Consider the following 26,306-nt stretch of genomic DNA (forward strand, 5'->3'; position numbering starts at 1 on the left):
GATCACACTGTATGTGTGCCTACCTAGCTTAGAACAAAAACTAACTCATTGTCATTTATTTTATTATGTTAGAAAGTAAACTGCATTGTGGAATAGAGGCTGGTCTGCAGAGCACTCCAACTTTCTCCAGTTGATTGGAAAAACTTTCACAGAAGCTGATGCTATCGAATAGTAAAGCGCAATCAGCATTTCTGCTCCTGGCGCCGTCAGACAGTTGTTCCGCCAACAACAACTGATGTGCCCTCTGTTGTGAGGACGATTTGTGTTGATACGCTGTGTGCGTGTGTGTGTGTGTGTGCGTGTGTGTGTGTGTGTGTGTGTGTGTGTGTGTGGGGGTCAGGATATGTTGGATTAGGGATGTTTAGACCTGGAACAGGATCGGTTGCCATTCACTGAGCTTCCTCAGCGCTGCAAAGTGAACTCTGCTGTAGACTCTGAGGTTGATGGAGAGGCCTGAGCACTCCACCGTCTATGAATAATGACTGTACCTTTGTTGTGAATGGAGTCTTCTGTTTAGTTACATAACTTAATCCCACTCATTATTTGGGGCCACGTTAAAACTGAGAGGGCTGAGAGCTAAACCTATTTGGTTTGGTAAGTAATGGACTGTGCTAATATTCCCGTGGGAACACCAGTGTAGGCTTAAGGGATTTAAACTACCAACCTTGGTAACGTAGTCAGGGATTTGAGCTAATTACCTCTTTCACTGAGCCCCTGGCTGTAAGCCTCCTGTAGAGAGAGACTCAGAGCTACATTTATACACTCAAGTACCACATATATTCAAGGCGAAGATGGAGAGCAATGGGAATAAATACAGACACAATGTGGGGACCTTATACTGCTCAGAACAGACAAAATGCCAAAATACAGGGCCTGAACATGTACTCTGTGTATTCTGACACTTAAACAAAAGTGTCCACGAAAAGCCAATGAGACTGGAGCGAGAGGTTGTTAAGGAAACAGATTCCAAACTGCTGTCTGATGTGGTTGTTTTGGGATTATTGAAGCAATCAAAGAAATTGCAAAAATACATTTATATTTTTTAAAGGAGAAAATGCTGCTGTTTTTATGTGTGTGCTCTAACCTCTCTGTGAAATTGTCAGTGGACTCTGAAGGGCAGGCGTGTGGCTGCGATGTGTGTTATGGTGGGGGAGGAGAGAGAGAGAGAGAGAGAGAGAGAGAGAGACCAAGTCAAGCAGGCAGTGAGTGAACATGTTTACCACTGACTGAGAGAAAGAAAGAGTGAAAGACAGACTGCGGATGGGACACAGAAAGAGAGGGACTCTGATTTAAAGCAGTTCAGTGTGAGGTTTGGTTCCACTCGACTTCTGTCTCTCAGAAAACAACTGAAGTCAGGACAGCACTGCCATTACAGTCAACTGTACACTAGCTTCACAGTACAGCTGTGCCTGCTTGGTCTATCTGTCTAACATGGACACGTGTTATGACCAGTGACATCCATTTGGACCTTTCAAAACAAAGCGTCACACCTCCACCGAACTGTATCATCTCCTGAAGAGCGCTAAAGAAGCAGCATCAGCACCAGCTAGGGACGCACCTGGACGTAACACAGCCAGCTCAGCACTTTGTTTGCAGCAGGAACTAAAGCGAGGAACCAGAGATCAACAGCGAGCAGTTTGGGTCCAGTAGCAAGATGTGTTCACTAAACAGGACCATGTCTTTGTCTGTGTTCCCCAGGGAGCCTGCTGCCGGCCTGGACGCCACGGTGGACTATGTGAAGGTAGGAACGACAAATGTGCTTCTTTGTTATTTACAGAATGCAGACAAAAACTGCCACAGATGCTGTTGCTACTATTGCTACTGGAAGCACAAACAAGGCTGGATTTAAACTCCTGCAGACGCTTTCGTAGACATTTTGCTCCTGGGACATGTGTACAGACATCGACAGTTTTTCTTATCACACAACACATTACGTTGAGTCGTCTAGTTGTTGTTTACAGTATCTCTGGGACCGGTTGAACCCTAAAAAGATATAAGATGCACACAAGCAACCTTTTATCTGCAACACAGCCACAAGTTTCGATTTGATTCAGTCAATTGTCATTGTCGTAGTCTGCTCGTTATGTAGTAGGAAGGAGTACTGCTGGTACTGGCATGCAGTACCAATAGCTGTGGTATAAGTAATACTTCAAAGATTCCACTCTGTTGTGAGAATACTGCAACTCCTAAACACTTCAATGAAAACATTTAGCAAAAATCTAAGAAAAGGAAATTGAATCCATCGCTGTCAGCGACTAACTGGACTGAAACTGGACGTGAAATCATATTCAGTGGTTTTCTGCAGGCTTCAATGTAAACATCACTCACAGGAGACGTTCATCCAATCCCCCCCGGGGCTATAGGAGGATAATTCACCTGTTAAATCATAGGTCTGCCACTGTGCTTAGGCTGTCACACTGTTGTAAATCATAATCACACACACACACACACACACACACACACAGCACCTGAGCCCCCCTCTAAGAGAGGTGATTACAGAGAAGTCATCCTTCACTTGTCACAATATCATCTAGCTGACATTCAATATGTTATATTGTCTATATTTCTATCACTCTCTGTTTATGTCTTTGCCTTTCTTCTTGTACTCACCCTGTACAGCCTCTGCTTAATTATTAGGGCAAATATATTGATTTAGTTATTTCACCAAAATTGAATCGTACGGGCAAGACCAGAAATGAAAAAAGCAACGTGAAGAGAAACACATTTATTCAGTTATTGTATTTATGCAGAGATTCAGTTTTCGGTTTAGCGCTGTAACTGAAAATGTTACCGAGCTTCATGCTCCTTCTCCCCATGTGAGGATAAATGAAATGCAAACTCAATAAAACATCTTCACGGGCCTCTTATTAACAAAGTGAAGCTAAACTATGACCTTGTGTCTCTCCAGGATCTTATTTGACCTGAAAACCATTGTTCAAACAGTGTTCACTACACCTATCAGAGCAAAGTAGTCCGAACTACACACACGTACTGAGACGAGGCTTCCCCATGTCTTCTCTCTTCATCTCCTCTCTTCTCCATCCTTCCATACCTGCCATCCCTCTTTCCCATCCATCACTCCTTTCCATCTATGAGCTCATACGTTTGGATGCTGACACCTCAGTCTGAAAAGTAAACTCAGTCCTTCTCACGAGAACATGTAGGAGCTAACCACACACACACACACACACACATTCAACTCTGCACACACACGTGGACAAACAGTACTTGTGTGTATTTCTTTGGTCAAATTAGGGTTGTGTGCAAGTGTCAACATAGTGTGTGTTGACCTCAAATAGGGCTACTGTATCCCAGGTATTATATAATATGTGTGGAAGTGTTGCTGTCAGCTGTGGTACTCCAGGTGTGTTTGCATTTCCACTGTGGATGAAAACACACACAGATGTCCATGCACACGCGCACACACACACACACACACACAGACACAGGCAGTACAATCTGTGTCATATCCTGTGGAAAGGTCAAAAGTGCGGGAACTGCAGTGAGCCTTGCATTGTTTGGGGCGATCAGGCCATCGATTATGTACAGTACAAATGTGTAGGATGGATGTATGCAGGGAAGGAAGTGCCTGAGGAGAACAATCGTACAAAGATATCCCTCTCTTGGACAGTCTCATTTCCAGACCTGTTTGATGTCTTTCTGTTTATTGTGTGATTAGCTGGTTTCCCCTCTCTGAAAGGACGTAGAAAACAACATAAAAAATCACAATTTAGCCCCTTTTTTTATGTCACAAGAGAGCGGGTTGAATCTAAAAGCTGTTCTATGAATGAACACATACATGTAGCAGTTTATACCATACGTATAATGCAGAAATAGGATAGAAACTGATGTGATACTAGGTTGTATTAGAACAAATGTACTAGTCAGTGGGGCTCATGTAGCTAAACTTGCTACAATTGCTGGGAAATAAACAGTCAAGTCTGTGAGGGGAATTAGGAACTATTGGTACAAAGTTCCCACCGGATAAATCAGAGAAATGTTACAAAGAGGAGCTTGTTGCATGCTGCAGCAGTAAATTCAGCAAAAGGTCTTAAGAGTACGTCTTAATGGTGCAGAAACTTATTTTCTGAGTCAGCTTCTTACTCTGAGCGATGAGACGCATAAATACAACAAAATCAGCAAGTTTGAACATTTCTGTTTATTTCTCGTCAGAAATGAAGTCATTCGTGTTTTTGTCTTTTTCCACTGGTTTGTGCACCAGTTAGGTTTAACCAGTTGTGGGGTTGTTGGCTTATCAAATCCGATCAAACGACGCCCAGAGAGTCCTGACTAAACAGAACAGCTGAAAGTACTGATGAATGATGCCAAAGGATGTTATTATGAGTAGAAAGGGGGAAGGACATTTATATTTTAGACAGCCATCAATGGACTCAAACTTGTCTTTCTATTATAACGAACACAATACTTTCTGGTACAATAGGTGGGATTATAATACTCCATATTTACCATATTCTTTGATAACAAACTGGCTGATTGGGAAAAGAGACAGAAAGAAAGAGAGAAAGAGAGTGCAGCTGTTGATCCTCTGTAGTTCAAAATGAACACAACTCTTCTTCTTCTCTAAAAGACTCACCCTCTTTTGCTCATTCTCTTTCATTCCCACTCTGTCTTTGACCTGAAAACATCAAGTTGCTCTTCCCGCATGAGAGCGCTTTAAGACACAATAATGATCTGTGTCTATGTGTGTGTGTGCAAAAGCTTTCAACTCTCAAAGTGATGACATTTAACAGCTTACTGTTTCACGCACGCACGCACGCACACACACACACACACACACACACACACACACACACACTCTCACACACACTCATAGCTGTGATCAAAACATCTATTCAAGTGTTTACCTACTTCAATTAACTCGTGAATGAATTCATGTCTAAAATGCTGAGAGTGCCTTGATGTGCTTGAAGGCAGAGATGAGCTCTGGTACCCTCTAGTGGTCGGATTGAGGTACTACAATATTAGACAGACCCCCCCCCCCACAGCTGTAAACGGATCAGGACTCATTCAGCCAGTTAGAAGTCCAAACAGCAGTGTGACATTCATCAGGATCATCATACCAGTCTGTCAGCAAGCCAGCAGGACTTCGAATAGCAACCAGCTGGTCACGCTGCCAGCCAACCACTCAGCTCCACTAACCGGCCCGCGGGCGCGTCAGTCAGCCAGTCGATGAGCTGCACAGCCAATCAATCCTCCAGTTTGTCAGCCTATAAGCAGAGCAGGCAGCTGGCCAGCTAGCCAACGGCTCGCTACAGTAAATGAACAATGAGCCACTGAACTGAATTTTTGGGGGAATTTAAGCAGATTGCTTAAGCGTCATATATGATGCACACGGTGCAAAATAAAGTTTCCTTTATTAGTTATCCTCCTGAACTTAGTAGAAGTACTGAATCAAGTTGTTTGAAAGAAACCATGAACTTCCACTTTAAGAGTCTTTTATCTTATTTATTTATGTATTATTATTAATAATAATATTGTTGTATAATCCGTTTCATGGGTCAGACTCCATAGATTAAGAATCACAATATAAACCATGTTTCTCGAGTTATTATCTAAACACAGATGCTTTATATGTCATGATGTTGTTTAAAGTGTTGCTTTGGTGAAACTTGCCTTCACAGCGCATCTATCAGTTTTAGGATTTTTTAAAATAAATAATCTCATGGCTGCAAAATTGTTGAAATTATTAAACTATCATCAAAACCTAAACAAATGCGCATTCTCTCATCATGCTTTCGGGATTTTTCAAGTCCTAGTTCGAGTGTAAGCTAATATTATCTTGCTAATAAAATATAAAGAGTTTTTTTCTAACAGGTTTGTTTTGAAGCGGAAGCACAGAAGGGTTCAGTTTCAGCATCTGAGTCTAACCTACGAGTGTAAACCACACATAGAATTTACTGTGTGGGAAAAAAAACAGTTTGAACCTATTCAGACAGCATTTTTATTCCACTTTCCGTAAATGTTCCCCATGATGAAATATAGGAAATCTGTGATATAAAGTCCAGTTCTAGAAACCATTTTCAGATGCATTGTATCTATGTACTCCATAACATCCCCTCCAGTACTCCATTGTACATTACTTCGAAGCAGAATACCCCAAAAAACGATTTTTTGCTTTCTCTTTTCACCAACGAACGGCACACATTTCTATCGACGTGTTGAGGGCTCACACAGTGGAGGCGTCACGATGCACAAATCAATATGTCTGTCACTAAGATCACAGTCCATTACTGATCGATGACCCATCTCAAACACGCACACACTCAGACCCACCCAGGGGGCTGAACAGCAGTGTCACCGACATTCATTCTCTATTCAAACTGCCTAACTGGTACAGAAGGACACCGGTGCACACACGGTGACTGATATGAAACCATTGATTGACTACAAAGTGTGTCAGTAAATCAGATGATGTATTCAAAGCCACAACATTTGCTTGATTTGTGTAGCGTAGCATGAAGACTGTTGGATAGTTGTGAAAAGTTGACAGTATGAAACGTTCTGCAGCATGTTTTGCTCTTTTAATAGTTGTCACCAGATACAACTTGGTAGAAATGTGTAAGAATGTTTTTTTATTACAAAAGACCAGCGGCGGGGGAAAAAGTAGGCTAGTAGCATTTTGTACTCAAGTAAAAGTTATGTTACCAAAAATACAATGTAATCATGTAAAAGTAAGTAAAAAAGGTACAACAAAAAAAAAAGTTAGTTCAGTTCAAATGTACTCCGAGTAAATGTTTCTGCATTACATTTTAAAAAAGGAGGGGAAGGGGTATGATGATACAATATACTGTTAAATTAAAGAACATCTTAAGGCTACACAATAGATTGCATTAAATGCGAATTTATACACAAGCATACAGCAACAAGACCAAGGCAACTTTTCGTTTTCTTCCCTGGTTCGTGAACTCAAACATTTATAACGTGACATTTCCGGAGTGACGCGTCTCTCCGCTCTGGAGCTCCGCCCTCCTGCGGCCGCAGACACACCTGCAACTTCTTCTTTCCTCAAAAAAGTACACATCCATCTACTTTACTACAGTAACAACACTAAATGTAGCCTAATTCCTTACCACCAATGTTGCAAAAACACAAACTCTTTATTTTTTATTTGTATACTATATTCATCCCGGTCAGGGGGAAATTTGTCTCTGCATTTGACCCATCCCTGTATATAGGGAGCAGTGGGCCCATGACAGGCGCCCGGGGAGCCGTTAGGGGTTCAGTGTCTTACTCACTTCGACACATGACACGTCCCAGCCAAGGATCGAACCGTCGACCTTTGTTACTAGATATTTTTTATTTTTTTTACCATGTAGGCTACTTTCAATAGAGTGAAATAAGTATTTCTGATCATCGGACTATGATGGTTGGTCCACACTGAAATATCTCAGCAACTATTGGATGGATTGGCATTACATTTAGTACAGACATCAATGGTCCCTAGAGGATATGATATGATGATGAATGATAATGTGTCTCAATAACTGATTGTGTAAACAAGCAAGGTGATGTTATGTTAATGTTCACAACTTGTTTCTGCCGTCCCTCAATGGCCAAAAAGCAGTTACTGCAGGCTGTAAGGAGGAGAAACCATGTAGAACATATTTACTGTGGCTCACCAACCTACACATTTAATACCATTTTATAATACAAAAACATCTTTTACCCTCCCATGTCATGTAACTTGCTGAAGTCGCTGAAACAGCTCGGCTGTCTTTAGTTCATTTGAAAGAAACAGCAAACAGATAGAAATAGAAAACATAGAACCTCTGCCCGCCGATTTCTGTCCCTCGTTGTTTTTCCAGAGCATTCCTGGAGCGACGGATGTGTGTATTTTAAGGTGGACATTTAGCCTAGCTGGTGATTTGGGGCTGCTGTGGTTGGCAGAAGTGTGTGTGTGTGTGTGTGCATGTGTGTGTGTGTGTCTGTGTTGCCCCAGGGAATGTTCGACATGTATTTCCTCCGTGGATCCTCAGAGAGTTCACACTGTAATTATAGTGGCTCCATTTCCTGCGACAGAATATTCCTTTAACTGGTTGCTGCTGGGGTGTCACCCTCAGTGTATGTGTGTGTGTGTGTGTGTGTGTGTGTGGCCTTGTTGATGTTACTGGCTGTTTGTGTGTGCACATACTTGTTTTTGTTATTTTCTATGTACTGGGTGCCCATCTGAGTGTGTATATGTCTGTAATGTCTGGTCTGTGTGAGTGTGTGTGTGTGAATTGGTGGGAAAGCTGTGGCACTTAACTAGTGTGTGGGTGTAAATGCTCAGTAGTCATTAAGTAACACAAACAGCCAGCTATTTATCAGCATCACTCTGTAGGACACACACACACACACACACACACACACACACACATACACACACACCAACAGCTAGTTTCTTTTTAGTACAGTGACTGAACTTACAGCCACTCTCCATTAACGGTTTTCACGTGGTTGTTTTCAACGTCTGGTCGTTATTTTCTGGAGAAAAATCTTGCCAACACAGGGAGTGAGGTGTTTTCTGTTTTTAGTTCTTCTTTTATGAACTAGAAGAAGAGCGAGGCAGTTTGTGAGAGCAGTGAAAGAACCATGGCTGTACACAGTGTGTGAAAAGTCGGTGGTCCCTTCCCTCTGGCTGTGTCATTTATCTCTTTCACTCACTATTCATCAGCGAATACATGTTTTGCAGTGTGTGTGATGAAAACTGCTGGGCATTATAAGCTTTTGAAGACATTTTAGTGACAATTGCGAGCGACAAATAATTGTCTTGTGGTTTTAGAGAATCAGGGGTCTGAAGTGTCAATCAAGGGATCTCGGACCCCCGGAGATCCACTGTATTTCGCACATCGACTGTATGTCAAATAAAAGACCTAAACGCCCTGAAGTTGACGTCCATTTTGAATATATGAACCTGTGATGGGAAGTTTAAATTATTTTCTGACATTTTATAGACAAAACAACTGTTTTGTCTATACATTTTATAGACAAAACAACTGTTCAACAACACAATGAATCAACAACATGATAGTCGGATTCATGAATAAAGAAATGAATCATCAGTTTAAGCCCTAGATGGAAATCGTCTTGAGCCCAAGTGAATCAAAAGTAACAGAGAGTGATATTTAGTCCAGGCGAAGTATTACAAGATCCCCGTGGTTTATGCAAAAATATGCACTATTATCTATGTGCCTGTGTTTATATTCCTCCATCCATCATCCATATGTTTTCAAGAGCAAGAGAGAGATTCTGGGCCACTCCCAGTTCGTCCACACCCCATTGGCTCACACCAGATCACATGGGTCCTTCTCTCACCCATATATGGAGCTTGTGGGGGTGGGGCAAATGAGGGAGCGGGGTGTGTGCGTGTGTGTGTGTGTGTGTGTGTGTGTGTGTGTGTGTGTGTGTGTGTGTGTGTGTGTGTGTGAGAAAGGATCTCCAGAGCTGAGGGAGCAGTGGAGGGTTTCACTCTGCGGGGGGACTGTGGAGGAGGGTGATAGATACGGTAGTCCTCCTGATGGGGATGTCGGGACCTGAGGTCGACAGGCTGTTCCTCCTGCGGATTCTGACTTATTGTAGTTTATTTACATCACATCGGACCACACCGCAGGTTGTTCAGCTCACTTTAGCTTGTGCAACTCTGTGATGGAAGTTTCCCCTGGAAGAGGCAAATGGGATTCGTGAATGGACTTGACAGTTTTTGGGCGTGTAGTCAAGGTAGACTAGAGCTGGCCGTTTGCTGCTGAAGTGCGCTGGCTGCAGGCAGCAGTGGGTTACCCCAGTTAGTCCGGGCAGTCAAGAAAAGTTAACGAGAATGTCGGAGGGGTGCAACCTCAAGACCCTGACAGCCGCTCTGTGCTGCTTCTACCACAAGAACTCTGTCATCACTGCAAAGGTGAGAGGAAGGGGAGAGTGTGTGTGTGTGTGTGTGTGTGAACATGTGTGCAGGTACTAGCAGTCCATGTTGTGTGTCAGTGTCTTCATGTCAGTGTTTGTACATGTGTGTTAAATCCTGCAAAGTGCTCATGTGCAGGTTTGTATGCTGCAGTCTTTGCTCATGCCTTTATTTCTGCCTTAACCTGTTTAGGTTTCTGTGTGTGTGTGTGTGTGTGTGTGTGTGTGTGTGTGTGTGTGTGTGTGTGTGTGTGTGTGTGTGTGTGTGTGTGTGTGTGGTTTCAGTGCATGAATAACGTAACAGTTTGGGGATTTGCTTTCATGCAAGCACACTTTTTCGGGGCTCCCATTGTCTATTGTTGTTGTTTAAAGGAGACCACAGGAAGCTGTGTGGTCCACAGTGAGACATTAGAAAAAGACATTATTAAAAAGACACAGGCTCCACATTGCAGGCTAAGAAACAATCTAAAAAGTGTATGGCAGCACTTCCAGTCTTATCACACTGAATAGTCCTCCTCTTTCCCTCACTCTCTCTGTGAGTTGAACACTGGGCTTTTATTACTCGGACCAGACGCTCTCATAAATGACCGACTGTGTGACTGTCTGACTGTGTGTGTGTGTGTGTGTGTGTGTGTGTGAGATATATGGCCGGCGTCATCCATAACTGGTGCCGGCAGACAGACAGACAGGGCAGTGTGTGAAGGCAAGGGTGAGACACAGATAGTTATAGACGCAGAGGTACCGGGACGAGGGTGATGGTCCTCATGAGGATGATAAATGACCAACTTGGGGTAGTTCGTCCTCTTTATGACGTCAGTGAAGTGCACGGGTGCCATTAAGTTGATTGGATGGGGCGAGCAGCGGTGCAGCGAGCTGAGGTGACGGGCTTTGTCCCGCTGTAGATGAGCACGTTTACATCAGCTGTTGCGATGCAGTCTGAGCCCGAATAAAGGAAAACGCATGTTAATGCAAGGTGTGAATGCAGCTCACGTGTGAAGGGGTCCATGAGGAGACATAGGAGATCACATGAAAATCTGCACGGAGCAGCTGTTGCTATTCTTCATTCACAGTAAATCAGTTTAATTCTCACCCAGAGGCATTACAAAACAGTAATAAAGGAAATGGAAACTAAATGAAAACTAACCTTAAGGCCAACATGGGTGGGAAGTCCTTGAAGTGTTCAGAAAAATGAAAAGTGAGCAAAATGAATTGCTCTTTGTTATCCTAAATTAAAGTGGGAATTTAATACTTTCCTCTGAAATTGTAACATTCAAATGTGTTCTCCGAGGAAACTTTGATTCGCGATCAATGCCTGAACTCTTTTCTTCCTCTTACCTCAAATAATTGACTCACATGACCAAAGAAAGCCCTCAAAATTCAACTCGCTGTCAGTGTGCCGCTTTGAATTCAAACCTTTGAGTCGTCAATAACACATTCTGTGTGAGAGAAACTAACTAGACCGATGCTGAAATTAGTACTAATTGGACAACTGTCTAGTGCAGGAAAGGTGTAGTTTATACTGATATGAAGTATTGTCTCAGTTTCTTTACACAGAGAAAGAGTCAATCTGTTGATCTGGGTGTCTTCTTTGACGGGACTTGAACATGTCATCTGCATGTGTTGCGTGTTGTTGTCTTATCCTCGGATGCTCTCTTGCTCTACATTGTCCCTCCAGCGCTGCCTTTTCCTCCGTCTTTCCCCCAACACACTCATTTCTCTGTTTTTCCTTTATCTCTCTATCTGTGTCGTCCTCATGTCTTTACTTCTGATTCCAAAGAGCCCGGGGTTTTATTCCATTCTCGTTTCCCTCACTCCCCTCTTTATCTTCTCCTCCCATCTGTCTCTCTGGGAGGTTGCCATTTAATCGCAGAGAGCACGCTTCTTGTTTCTGTGTATCAAAAATTAACTTCTACTTCAATCATGGGAGACCCCGTTGACCCATTTGAAACGCTATCCGTAGTATGGGACAGCAACGGAGACAGCGATTGATCAGATTATCTTATACAGTGTGCAGTATGTGCTTAGCAGCACAGTAAGTAATTGTATACAACGGATTACAAGTGTTCCCAATGGGACAAAACCTGTCACACAAAATAAACAGCACAGTACAGTCACAACAAGAAAGCTGTTTGTCTACCTTTAATCTTTTGTTGCAGTATAAGCTTATATTTATACGCTTGACAGTGTTGTAGCTCTCAGCAAATAACGTGACTAAATCATTTCCCATATTTTTTCCTCTGGATCCTAATCTCAAATGCATCTCTAAACCTAAAGCTAAAGTTCATCTCCCAGGCTCAATTGTTGCAACAACCAGATTTGATTCAGCCTCGTTAGATACATAAACCGAGAGTAAACATGTCATTCCAAAGTTGCACAGTATCGATATGCAGCTACTGAACAACAGCCTCCACTCTTTTGTGAAGGCCTCTCACCAGATTTGGGAACCTGATGTAGAGAGACACTTAACAAACGAGATGACGACGTGACTCTTTTTAAAGCTTGTGAACAAATATGTCTTGTAAATATACTTTTTTTATTTTTGTGTGGCCTGCTCCTAACCCAGGTTTGTTCAAATAAATGATTTTAGTGGATAGGTTCGGTGAAATAAGTTCTGGGAATCATATTTGTGGTAAAGTGTTTTACAATACTCATTTGGCATTTGTTTTCTCCACCTTGTCCAGGGATTTAAAACAACAAACTACCGGCCTTTAACCTGTTTCTCAAATTTTCTGGAATGAAAAGAAATTCAGAAAATGTAAAACAATCAGGACAGGAAACCTGTCCTGGTGCTCAATGTAATACGTTTAAATGAATACTGCATACAATATCAAATCCTAGATGTATTGCAGAGACTGACACACAGACATATGAATCTTAGAGATGTTTCTGATGATGATCCCTCTGTAGCTGTCCCAGACACACAGGAAGAAGCGTCCATCTAGTTGTGAGTAAACAGGAAAGGTGGGGACAAGATGTCGAGATGCTGAAATCCAAAGATTCAGACTCATTAGCTTTCATGAACCTTCCAGGGCCTTGAGAATGTCCACACAGTCAAATGTACAGTAAGAGACAGAAGCTGTGCGTCCTGTCCTAAGTTATTATCTGGCTGTATTGGACAAATAATGTGAAATAGAATAAATACAATGTCATAGAACTTCCTCAGTATTGCAAAACATTTCATTCGTGGCTGAAGGTGGTGAGATGGAGGTTTTTGCTGAATAATCAAAAGTCTTCCATTATTTTCCTCCCGGATGTATTTTCTAGCTGCACTACTGACAGTATTTAAAGCTTCTCGTGGAGTTAATTTGACAGCTGGATGGATTCATACAGCGCAGTAGCTGGAAAGAGCAAGAAACGAGTTCCACAATGAGGGGGGGGGGGACAGAAACTGAAAGGGAGGAAGAGAAAGATAACGAGAAGAGGAAATACCAGATAAACAGCAGACCAAACTTGTTATTTTAATGGTGATGATGAGGACGATGGCCACCACCTGTCCTCTCAATGGCAAGTCTGGGAAAACAAATTCAAACCTGCAGTAACATACTTTTGATCCACATGGTTTTCCGTTAACGTGATTTCAATTGAGCTCCTTCTTGTAACCCGTTACAGCATTTTTAGCTTTTGTTATTTATCATCCTGCACATCAGATTACACACTAATTTCGAACTGCAGGTCAAGGGTGTCATCCAAGAACCTTCGATTCGGGGCTTTCTCTCATCATACTGCAGTACACGAAGGATTTGAGCAAGAACAGGGATTATATCGTCCAGTAGTGTGTGTGTGTGTGTGTGTGTGTGTGTGTGTGTGTGTGTGTGTGTGTGTGTGTGTGTGTGTGTGTGTGTGTGTGTGTGTGTGTGTGTGTGTGTGTGTGTGTGTGTGTGTGTGTGTGTGTGTTAGATGACGAGGAATCAGAATTATGATGCTAAAAGGTTATTTGTCCTCACTGAACTGAACTCAGAGGACAAGCAGCTTACAGAGCTGTCCGCTGCTTCTGATTGGTCCGTGCCAGCTCAGACTGCACTGACACAGCAAACAAGAAGACCTGGTTTTGAACCTGAGCATCGAGACAGATACACACAGAAAGCTTTCAGGAAACACGTTGTATTCATGTAAAAAAATCCAGGAAATCCAAAAGGATTTCAACAGTGATTGGATTTTCTTTCAACAATACCCTTTGCTTTTTGTCCGCCTAAAAACTGCTGCGCTTTAAAAGAGCGTTGTTTTGGCATGACAGTGTTCTTAGACATTGGAGAGAAAGGTGAATGTGAGAGTCCTGTGCTAATCTTTGAATTTATTCTATTCATCCTCGCATGAACATATATATTTATACTGTTGCATGGGGACCAATTAGTGCAGTGTTTCAACACTACTGAATGTCTTATGGACCAGATACAGCTACGACTTGAGGAATTTTAATTTATCAGGATCGGTATATTATATTGAATGCTTCTCTACAGTATGAATCAGTTCTGTATGTTTACATTTATTCATTTGGATTTTATCCAAAGCGGCATACAGATTAGGGGCAATTCAAGCCACATCAGTGACAGACGTGTCATCAAGCTACACAAGGCTGTTTTACAAACTTCTCTCATGAAGACATATGAATTGATTCATCATCTGTTTGTACAGCAGCCTCCCACTGGATGAGTGATTGTTAACAAATACATATAAACACTGGTACCTGCTTATACTTGCATTATAGTGCGTTTGTAGATGAGGGGGACATAAAGTGTTGCCACATGTAGTGAAATATGAAGGTAGTGAAGGTGTCTTAATGGCTCAATCAGGAAGCTTTTTTAACATGTGAATACTGAGAGAAGAAGAGGAGGAGGAGTGAGAGAGGAAATAAGCATGTTGGAAAGACAGTACAGTCCACTGTACTGTACTGCCATGTTGTGGTCCATATGCACAGGGTGGTACAGCATAAATGCAGCTGCTCCCTGAGGATGACATCATATTGCAGGGTCTTATTAAAGGCCAGCCTATAAAAAACACTCCCATCCACCATTTCCATCTCTCCTCCTCTCCCTCACTACTTCCATTCCTCCCGCCTTCACTCTCTCCATCTGTCTTCACTCATCTATTTCTTTCTCAGTTCTTCTTCTGTTCTTCCTTCCTCAGCTACATAATCCATTCCCTCCCTCCCTTTACATCTCCAGTCCTCCCTCCTTCCATACATCCTTGTCTCCTTCCTGCCCGTGCATCCTCGTTCTCTACAGCACTCATGGCCGTCGGCTGCAGGTGTAAAAGCATTTTAAGGTTGTAATGAATGTAATCACAGATGTGACCATAATCCATAACAAAAAAACAGACATGTCAGTTATTAGAGCTCCAACACAAGCCAAGTCAACTGAAGCCAGCTCTTGTGCTTTCAGTTGATCCAGTTCGTCGCTGTGTCTAAATGTGTTGTGCAATGCCGGTACAACAGGAAAAGCATGCTGCCCGGATACACTGCTTTCAACTGACGCGTAACAGAGAACCAAAACAAAAAGTAAAAGAAAACAAAGTTTATGCAACCTCTAAATCGTAGGTATTATACATCTCTTTGTTGCTCATTTCTGCCTGCCTCCCTTAGCCTTAAATAATATGGAGCTGGAGAAATTCTGGCTCGGCCTAAAATGATCAATAATTGATAATGAAGTGGGCAACACACTGATCTCCAAATTGCTGCTGGTGGTCAGGCCAGAGCCTCAGTTACATTTGGTAGTAGAAGTTATAATCTAATGCAATATGTACACACGGTTATTGTTTAGATAATAGTTTATCTCCTTGATTCAAGTGGGTAAAGTCAAGCTGTAAAAAGCTGCATAATAACAGAAACATTTACAATAAAAGGTCAGGTATCAAATGTCAATTCTATGCTGTTTTATATATATATATATATATATATAACTATACAGTTTTACATAAAACACCCAGATATTATAAAATGTGGATTTTACATACATCCCCATGCACAGAAAAACACAAATTACATTTGTCATTTTCAAAAAAAATGTTATCATGTTCTTTATCCTCCACTCTCCAGACTGAATGAACAGATGATACTAAAACCAAAAGGTTACTGAAAAGTCAGACTCCGTTGAATAAATTGGTAAAATAAAAGTAAAGAATAAGAAACAATGTTAAACTACATCATGTTTCTCCTGCAAATGATAATCAAATTCACATTTTCTTTATTCATTCAGTTTAAAAAAAAGAAAAACACAGTTTGCACGTGACTAAACTACTTTACAATTATATTGCACACAGGATCTGATTTCATACAGCGAAATCAATGCAGCCACAGGTCTGCATGATGGCTCTGTTGTACAGCCTCTAGTACCACTGCTGCACCAACGGACACACAGTCATACAACACGAGGCCGGCTGCACTGACATGTTGCCTCTGTTTCAGACTACAAACAAACAAAATCAGTGCACGAGCATTATGACGCAGAGCCTGGTGTGCTCCAGTCAACTGTTTTCTGTGTAGAAGCTGTAATAGGATACGCTGATTTCCTGTCACACATGGAGATGTGGCGACTGAGGGCAGAGGGGTCTATTGTAATGACTTTAGAGAGAGAGACAGAAATTATGAAAGAGAGAGAGAGAACACGCGGTAATAGAGATGAAAGGATGCACAAGGTTTCAGTTTCATGGGGACATTATAGACATATTTCCAATTTCATGTACATGGTTCAATAGTTCCCTTTGTGTGTGTTAATGTCGGCGCTCTTGTAGCTCACTGTAAGATCATTGTGCCTTGAACCTCTTCATCCATGCAGGTTTGGATCAAAGTCTTCTTCAGAGAGCCTTCGAGGCTTTGACATTCAGTTTCCTTTCAGGCACTTTTTTTAAGGGTGGCTACAAATAAGTTGCAAATATACAATATAGCATTATAGTATTATACAACTGTGGACCTGCACTAGAACTAGAACCATCCTCCGGTTTTACTTGGAGCTCAGCAGCTTGAGCATAACTAACTACTTTCACCTGTCAACTCTACGGGAAAGTTCAGGGAAGTGTTTGCGTCACTGGAGTGAGTGTGTGTGTGTGTTTATGCACGTCAGGTGAGGGTGTGTATGGAGGCAGGTCTGGGCAGTTGGGTGGGGTCAGGATGGAAAGCCAAGAGAGGGAAATCACAGAGAGAGAGAGAGAGAGAGAGAGAGAGAGAGAGAGAGAGAGTGTGTGAGAGCATGTTGCCTGAAAAAATGACTTGTGTGTTTAACGTTTGTATGTGTTTGATATGAAGTGTGTATTTGATTGAGGGAGAAAGAGGGAGCGATGCAGAGACCCAGCAGCTGTGATGTAAGTGTACGTGTGTGTTGTATGGTGCATGGTGGTTGTGGTGACTCTGTATTTTTCTGTCCTTCACTTTTCAACCTTCCAAACTTTCTGGGCTCGCTGTCCGGATTTTACTGCCTGATCAATCACTCAATCATCTGTCATGTGTCTGAGTACGATTGAACTAGTCATTCTCCTGTGTTTGGGATCAATTTGGTGTTAAGTATTGTGTGTTGTTGGTTGCACAGATTGTTAAATCCTTTGAGGCAAATTATTAATTTTGTGCGGTAAGGTAAAACTTAAAGAAAAGGTCTGGTGGCTTCTTCATGTCATGTTATATAAGTTGAGTTGGGCCTAATCACATGTTTTTAAACTGCTGCTATGATTTGATACTGTGCTGTTTACTTTTGCTTTTGAATTGTAGCACATTGGCTTTTCTCTTCTACATTAATTTGTGTTTAAAATGAAACTATTATTATTATTATTATTACTGGAAGTAGTAGTAAAAGTGGCAGCAGCAGTTGTAGCAGTAGCAAAAGTATCAATACCAATAAAAGCATTTACATAGGTTATAGAGCTAAAAGAAAATACAGAAAAGAATTAGCTTTAGCCTTAGCTTTAGCCTTAGCTTTAGCTTTGTGACTGAGGTCTGAGTGAAGAGTTGTTTAGTTTTGTTGTTGCTGCTAGACCAGAGATTCCTAACCTGGAGGTCGCAAGACAACTCTGAGATCGTAAATAGTAAGCGTATCGGAAACTTTCAGCATTAGCTGTCATCAAAGCTGTGGATGAATAAAGACACTGACGTCTGTTTCTGTGTGTTTGTTGAAGTCAGACCCTTTATTCGTCTCTGTTTTTGTACATTCTGTTATCGCAGTTCTCCAGAGATCAGTTCATCGTGGACTGCCCCTCAGAGAAACTCCGCAGGGAGCTGGAGGAAGAACTAAAGCTGAACTGTGAGGAGCCGAGAAGTCACGCATGGTACCACGGAGCGATTCCCAGACAGGTAACACGCACTCACACACATAAATCTGAGTCATGAGTCCCTCCCTTTAAAAGCCGAGCTAAAAACTTGTTGAACCAGATCACCTATTATTAGGCTGCCGCACTGCACACACAGTGCTTACAGAAAGATTATAACTTAAATAGTGGCCTCGGCAGCGGGGCCTGGGTTATAACATAAGGTCAGTGCGTAAAAAGCTCTCTCTCTGTATGGTGTGTGTGTGTGTGTGTGTGTGTGTGTGTGTGTGTTGTGTGTTCCCTCTGAAAGCTACTCTGAGATGTAATCATTTTTAATAAGCTGCTTCCTTTGGCTAAACTAAACCACCATTATATACTATACAAACACTTGCTTAATTAAAGTCTGTAACTGTGTGTGAAGGGTTATACTGTGTGTGTGCGTGTGTGTGTGTGTGTGTGTGTGTGCGTGTGTGCGTGTGTGTGTGTGTGTGTGTGTGTGTGTGTGTGCATGACTGAGCAAGAGAGAGAGAGAAACAGGAGAGGAAATACATTTAACAAGAGTGTGATGGATACAAAGATAAAAAAACAAACATTTAAAGCTTATTAGTCACCTGTCAAACAAATACTTTGACAAAAAGGGAAAGTTTAAACTAATTAATTAATCTGACGGCTCCAGTCAGGAGGATTTGGCTGAAATCTCCGGTAAATTCAAGTAAATGGACCTTGAGTTTGTTTTTTTATTTCATGTTATGTACATCCTTATGGACTTAAAATGAGTCAAATAGCACATTTCCCATATGAACTTTAAATTATAAAACACAAATGTAAAAATCTGATTATTTTCTAAAATCTGTAAGAGGTTGAGGCTTTAAATATCTTCTTGTCTTATGTAACCGCTGAAAACCAGCCGGCACTGAGCTCATAAAGAACGTAACAGTATAACAGCCGACCATTATTAGATTTAATTAAATGTTTGCACTATAAACACACACGGTGTCCCCGTTTGTGTGTGTGTGTGTGTGTGTGTGTGTGTGTGTGTGTGTGTGTGTGTGTGTGTGTGTGTGTGTGTGTGTGTGTGTGTGTGTGTGTGTGTGTGTGTGTGTGTGTGTGTGTGTGTGTGTGTGTGTGTGTGTGTGTGTGTACCCATATGTAATCTTCTGTGTTGCTCCAGGTTGCAGAAAACTTTGTGCAGCGTGACGGAGATTTCCTGATCCGTGATTCGCTGTCCAGTCCAGGAAGTTATGTTCTGACCTGCCAGTGGCGAAATGCTGCCCAGCACTTTAAAATCAACAAGAAGGTAAAACTACGTGTAGTATTAAAGGTGTATATTGTAATACTTTGGTACGGTGGTGAAGAACACTTCTAAAAAGTCCTGCGAATGTCCTGGTCAAGATCAGAATGATAATGAACTACAGACTTACAACATAAAAACAAAACAAGACAGATAAGGCACTGAATCAAATATAATTATACATTTATAAATAAAATTGCCTGAAAGAAATTGTATAAAACAAAAAAACGCACCCCAGAAGCAACCTAAAGCAGCACTATAGACATGTATTAGGTTTAGATTTTGTTTTAGTATTTGCAGTTTCCTGCGGAATCATTTCACATTTCAAATGATTTAAAGAAAAATTGAAAGTAACAGTTATGAATAACTTTATTTCTTTTTACATTTCTCTTTCAGGTCGTGATGCTGAACGAAGCCTACTCCAGAGTCGAGTACCGGCTGGAGAGGGAAGGGTTTGACAACGTCCCTGCACTCATAAGATACTATGTCGGCAACAGAAAGTCTGTCTCCCAGGTGGGTTTGGTCAAATATCTTACACATGAACTGTTTTAATAGGCTCTTTTTTGGTGGTCAGTAATATACGGAAGTTAGTGTGTTTTACTAATTGGAGACACATAAAGGAAGCTTTGTGTGCACTACCTTCCTCTGCTGACATTAACTAGATAACAAATGCCATCCAAAGAATTAGTTGTGATTGGTAATAATGTAAAATGTTAAAACGTAATACACTGTCTAAGCGAGAACGTTTGATGGAGAAAACACGTCGAGTTTACTGTAGTTTGTCTTTTTCTCTCCGTGCGTTTAAGGTGGTGGGAGCCATCATCTTCCAGCCAATCAACAGAGGGCTGCCGCTACGCTGCTTGGAGGAAAAGTACGGCCTGTCCAGCCATCACCGAGAGGCGCTCATGACGCAGGAGAGGCGGAGTCGGAAGCGCCTCAGCCTCAACATTACCAACGGACACACACAGGACAACACACACGCCGTGCAGCACGGCACACACTGCCGGGACAACGGCATGAGCCGAGGCAGCCAGCTCAGGTTGGTACTCTCCCAGAAACCCACACAAACACACCGATTAACGCCGAGACGGTTCAGTTGTGTTTGTTGTTTCTAGACAATCACCTATTGAGCATGTGTCCTTTGTTAGACTTTACAAATGCCACGTTAAAGACTGTTTCAGCTCCAAGCGACACAAGCCTATTACTGGAAGTGGGCAGTGGGCTACAGACCAAAACACATGCCGTCTGCTAAATTTGAATAATGGAGACCAACCTTTACTCAGTCATTCTCTCTCTCTCTGTTTCCCTTTCTCTCACACTCTCTGAAAGACTTAAATCATTCCTTTAAATCCCTTCCTGCTTTTAACACGTAGCCTCAAGCTGTTTACATTCATCACCCAGGCAGGGGGCTGTATATATACGACATGTTCCATATGTATCTAAAGCCCTCTATAAATACAGACACGGTGTATGTCCGACTTTTCAGCCCGAAAGGAACAGCGGTGTGTAATTTCACGAGTGCATAGAGCTTGATGTACGGAGTCCATATCTGTCTTGAGTGAAGAGACAAAGAGGGAGCGAGGAAAAGATGAATATGTGGTCCAGAATAGAACAGAACATAGAGACGGAGAAGAAAGGAGGAGTATAGGGAACTCAGAAAAACAGTGTTGTCTTTGTTTCTTTCTCATTAATAACTTACTTTTTATTCTCACCGTGTCAACGTTTTGATTCATATTTGAAATAGGTTTGATTTATTTCTCCTTTACGCGTGTTTGTGTTCCAATATGTTTATTGATATTAGTTACCCCACGTCCCCTTTCACTCAGGTTGAAGGATCGCTGTGGCAGCCAACCAGCAAGTCTCAATCAGGTCCCAGAGAGGCGACGCCCGCTCCAGGCGCACCAATCGGAAAGCTACCTGCCTCTCGGTAAGTGAGAGCGAGACTCTGAAGGCCTTAGTATGCTTCACATAAAGTCCCTGTCAGATTGACTGACAGCGTCGGAAAAAGGAGACCATCCATCCAAAACCTGATCTGACAACCTCACCCCATTTTAAGCCATTTTAACAGGGTTGCTTCAACTAATTTAGTTTTTTCTGTGCACAACCAAGTGAAGAGACAGATCAAAGATGTGAGCTGCTGTGAGTTGTTGCAGGAAGACGTCAGTCTTTTTTCACCCACTTTTATAACTGATTCAAATAACGTTTTCCCTTTCGACAGCGTTCATTTGTTAGAAAACATGCTGGAGCCGTTTTTCACTTTATGTTGTGCATATTTTAAATAAAGAGGATAAAATCTGATAATCAAAAAGTGGTCTGTGATACAGAATCAACTAATTTGCATCGCTCTTCTCGTTTCCACTCATCCTCTTCCTTTTTTTGTTTTCATATATTCTCATGGTTTACGCACCTTTTCCCTTTTATTCGAATCTCCTCTTTCTGTAACATCCTCTCCTGTCGGCTCCTCGTCTCCTCAGGATCCAAACCGCAGCCCCAGCGGTCTCCTGATCCTCTCCTCCCGAGCCCAAACCCCAAGTCCCCGGTCTTTCGGACGGGCAGTGAGCCGTTGCTGAGCCCCTCTGTGCCACGGAGATCTGCAGAGCTTCTGGCAGGTCAGTGGATCTGGAAGCTGCTTGATAACAAAGCCTCTCTGCAACAAAAAGCTCAGAAGCACTGCACATCCTGAAGATCATCTGTGAACCTGAATGCTGCTTAGTAACCAATGCTATCCACTGTAATGATGATAGTAAAACAATAATAATAATACATTAGGGCCGGTAAGGAAAGAAGAACAGCTTTGTGTCCTCTGTTTTAAAAATGTCTGAAGCAACAGTACAACAGTCTTATTTGTTGTAAAATCAAAAACACACACAATCCTGTAGGTTTAGGCACTCTCCTTTTTTTTGCCCCTAACATTGTTTTAATGCGAATCGGAAATTAAATTTAAAGTAAAGTAAATAAAAGACAGACTGTGGTCTTATATGGTTCACTGCCACAGAAAGGAGATGAGATATGTCTTTAATACAGACACAAAGGGAATCATGACATTTACTGATTCAATTTGGTTCCAAGAATAAACAATCGAGTCTGATAAAACATATTGTTTATGTGTTTACAGGCCAGGCCATCCGGGGCTCTGACAGCCAGCTGTGTCCCAAACCGCCTCCCAAACCCAGCAAGGTGCCTACATGGAGGAGTGAAGGTAACCTTTGAAATGCATCCACATGAACATGAAATGTGAATACGTTTTAACTAACAGATATTAAGATTGTGCACAAATTAATATCGATAGGGAAGTTACGCAGATATGATAGAGATCAGGAAGCGTCCTCTGAACTTAAAGCCTAAATGTGAAGAAAGAGCGACTGCTGCTCGTTAATTAAGGAGTTTCAATTAATTAAACATTGCTATACTTATTCTTAAAAACAGCTTATAAATTGTACTGTATCCTTCAGCATTGAGTTATTGACTAACATTAACTTCTGAATTGCTGTGGGTGTAATTATTTAATGTATGGACTATCTACTAGATAGTAGATCTACCATATATCAATGTGCTGTCTGTTATTCCACAGCCACCAGAGGCCCTCCTGTACCTCCAGTCAAACCCCTGAAGTTCCTCCATCAGCGCCGCCCTGCAGACTCTCTCGGGTCCTCCGCTGAACTTCTTCAGGGTTCAGATCCAGAATCAAACACAGGACGGACTGATCGGCTGCAGCCGAGCCCTGCGGACCTGAGGTCTTGCAGCTCGCTGGAGTGGCAGGAATCGAATCCCCTTAACCCCATCACAGACCACCAAATTCAGCCTCCGCTCTGCAGCTACGTGGAGAGACTGAGGAGAGAGGGGGAGGGATGGAGAGAGGAGGAGGGGGAGGAGGAGGAGGCGGGAGGGAGGAAAGGACTGGACAGAAGCTCCTACCATCACGCCATCGCCGCCTTAGAAAACACCAGCGAGGAAGAGGACGCAGGGAGGGAGGAGGAGGGGGAGGAGGAGGAAGAAAAGAGGAGCAGTTTCCAGTGGCCGGTGGAAGAGACGGAGTCGACGTTTCGGCCGGCAGAGTTCGAAACTCGACTTCTTCCGTCGGAGAACAAACCGCTGGAGATGGTGGTTCTGAAGAGAGCGAAGGAGCTTCTGCTCAGCCACGATCACCACAGTATCGCCAGACACCTGCTGATGGCCGACTGCCAGGTACACACGCACACACACACACACACACACACACACACACACACACACACACACAGTTCAGTAATTATCGAATGGCATTTTTATCTTCTCTGTAAAAGCACTGTTGCTTTTCAAGTTGAAGACCATTTTACAGTTGAAGAATAAACCTGCTAGTGCTAATGTCTAATGGACAGACTATATCAGGGGTGGCCAACCCGCGGCTCGCGAGCCGCATGCGGCTCTTTGCCCGGTTTCATGCGGCTCTTACGTTCATATCGAAGTTTGTATTTGTGTTTTTTTAATGTTCGTGTTCGCTTCGCTTGAGTTAAATACGGTATTTTCGTCAAACGCGCATGTGCGGCCACAGATTACGTTCCTCGTCGACCCATTTAACGCAGAGACGGACTGTTTGAAAGCCCCGCTAGTCACAGATGAGGATGCGGCTGAGTTGGAGATGATCGATCTTTGTGAGGAGGACCAACTCAAACCTGCTTTAAGGGAAGGGACCATTGAGTTCTGGAAAAGTGTGCCAATGAAAAAATACCCCAATGTCAAACGGGCTGCGCTTAAGATACTGTCAATGTTTGGGTCAACATACGTCTGCGAGTCTGTGTTTTCTACCCTGAAACACGTGAAATCAAAGCATCGATCTGTTCTGACTGACACCCATGTGAAAGAATTGCTTCGAGTGGCAACAACGGAATACAAGCCAGATTTGAAGAGGATTGTTCAAGGCAAGGAATGCCAGAAGTCCCACTAAGTAACATGCATAGTAAAAGAAAAACACTATTGTAAATTATTATATTTTTGTTTGTGGACTTAGTTGAACTGAGAGTTTGTCTGTGTGAGACAGTGTACACAATGTTCATTGTTGAAAATGACTGGCCTGTGGTCTTAGGAGTCAATTTCTGTCATTATCATATTGGTGTGTGACATTTACAATAAATCTGGCTGAGCAAAGGTATGTGTGCGTGTGAGGAAGGGATAGGGTGATGTTCATGTGTGCCCATGTGTATGATGTGGCTCTTTGCGGTAACACAGTAAAAAATGTGGCTCTTGGTCTCTGACTGGTTGGCCACCCCTGGACTATATAATAATCAACTTAATAATTGATTGATGCTATAGATCTTATCTATTGTATTTGGTAATAATGCAGTTTATAAATGCTGATAATCATTAATGATTAATTATTGATACATTTTTTTCTAATAAACCATGAGTGTGGTGAGATGAACGATAAAAGTTGGTCTTATTAATGGATTATTACTATCAATACATTAATCATTAATGAAGGCCTTTAGTCACAACATAAAAGAGCCTCATTAAAACCTGTTTTAGAGCAGACAGACGAAACAATTTGAAGTTGTTTACTGGTGCTGTTCACAGGTCCTCCCTGAGCCACAGAATTAGATTTCTATCCTGCAGCTGATGCAATAAAATGATCCTCGTGTCTCAGAAAGAAAACAGCCCTGAGCCGGACACAACATTACACCTGATCAACACACACACAGCAGATAGAAAGAACAAGAGAGGGAAATAAAACAACTAAATGTAATCGGTGGCCTCTTTTTAACCGTTTTCGTCCTCCAGGTTGCGAGGATAGTCGGAGTGACCCCAGAGGTTAAAGGTCAGATGGGCGTGTCATCTGGTCTGGAGCTGGTGACGCTTCCCCACGGTCGACAGCTGAGGCTGGACCTGATGGAGAGGTACACACACAAATACGTCACAAATACAAAAACACATTTCCAGGAAGTTTAAGTCCTCTTAAAAAAAAGTAGTTTGACATTTTTGGTAGTTGTTCACCGTCTTGCTGAGAGTAAGATGAGAAGATCGACACCACTCTCATGTCTTTGTGCTAAATATGAGGCTACAGACAGCAGGCTGTTAGCTTAGCTTAGCATAAAGACTGGGAGCAGGGGCCTCTGTCGAATGGTAATACGTTTAACAGAGTGGTTCTCTTCTCAGGGGCCCCAGACAGATGTCAAGGGTCACAAGAATGATTATATACATATACCTCTATATCTATATTCATACATCTTTTTTAGACCTCTAAATTGTCTATATTTCAGTAAAAAAAATGTTAAAAGAAATATATATATATATATATATATATATATACACACCTATATATCTATCTATATATGTATATATCTTTCTTTTATAGTTTGTTTACTTGAATTTTTTTATTTTCTGTGTTTTCGACTGAGATACTGGGTACTTTCAGCTCCAACTTGTCTTTATTTTAAGGGGTTACAAGACAGAAAGATTGGAGACAACTGGTTTAACTGAACCAATGTGCACAAACACGATCGTGTTTCATACCTGCTCACAGTATTAAGACAGCCACTGAAAGATCAGATTATAGAAACCGACTGAGACAAAAACAGACATTGCATTTCTGTCAGCTGGTGTTGATAGTCCTCGTCTCCTCCGTCTCCAAGGCACCACACCATGGCGATAGGCGTTGCTGTGGATATTCTGGGATGCACGGGCAGCGTCGACGAGCGAGCGTCGACCTTAAATCGCATCATTCTGGTGGCGCTGGAGCTCAAGGACGCGGTGGGCGACCTGTTCGCTTTCACAGCCCTGATGAAAGCTCTGGACCTGCCACAGGTAACACACACACACACACACACACACACACACACACACACAAAACAAACAAGATATATCAAAAGAAATATATCAAACACAGAAATATATTCTTGTTTGAACCACATTCATGAATCAT

General features: G+C 42.2%; 1 protein-coding gene across 3 annotated transcripts in view; it reads left to right on the forward strand.

Annotated features, from left to right (window-relative positions):
- Positions 1–26,306, forward strand: part of bcar3 (BCAR3 adaptor protein, NSP family member) — a 52,600-nt gene that overhangs the window by 24,058 nt on the left and 2,236 nt on the right. For 2 of the 3 annotated variants that reach the window (XM_079158225.1, XM_079158224.1), the window contains exons 4-14: positions 1,699–1,741; positions 18,038–18,166; positions 19,292–19,417; positions 19,808–19,924; positions 20,218–20,450; positions 21,238–21,338; positions 21,886–22,020; positions 22,527–22,610; positions 22,983–23,596; positions 25,166–25,281; positions 26,017–26,188. In XM_079158225.1, the coding sequence (XP_079014351.1) occupies positions 1,699–1,741; positions 18,038–18,166; positions 19,292–19,417; positions 19,808–19,924; positions 20,218–20,450; positions 21,238–21,338; positions 21,886–22,020; positions 22,527–22,610; positions 22,983–23,596; positions 25,166–25,281; positions 26,017–26,188 (1,870 nt within the window). Of the gene's footprint in view, positions 1–1,698; positions 1,742–17,039; positions 17,188–18,037; positions 18,167–19,291; positions 19,418–19,807; positions 19,925–20,217; positions 20,451–21,237; positions 21,339–21,885; positions 22,021–22,526; positions 22,611–22,982; positions 23,597–25,165; positions 25,282–26,016; positions 26,189–26,306 lie in introns of those variants that run through there. The other variant, XM_079158226.1, reaches the window with a different exon arrangement.

This window comes from Pholis gunnellus, assembly GCF_910591455.1.
Source record: "Pholis gunnellus genome assembly, chromosome: 4".
NCBI lineage: Eukaryota > Metazoa > Chordata > Actinopteri > Perciformes > Pholidae > Pholis > Pholis gunnellus.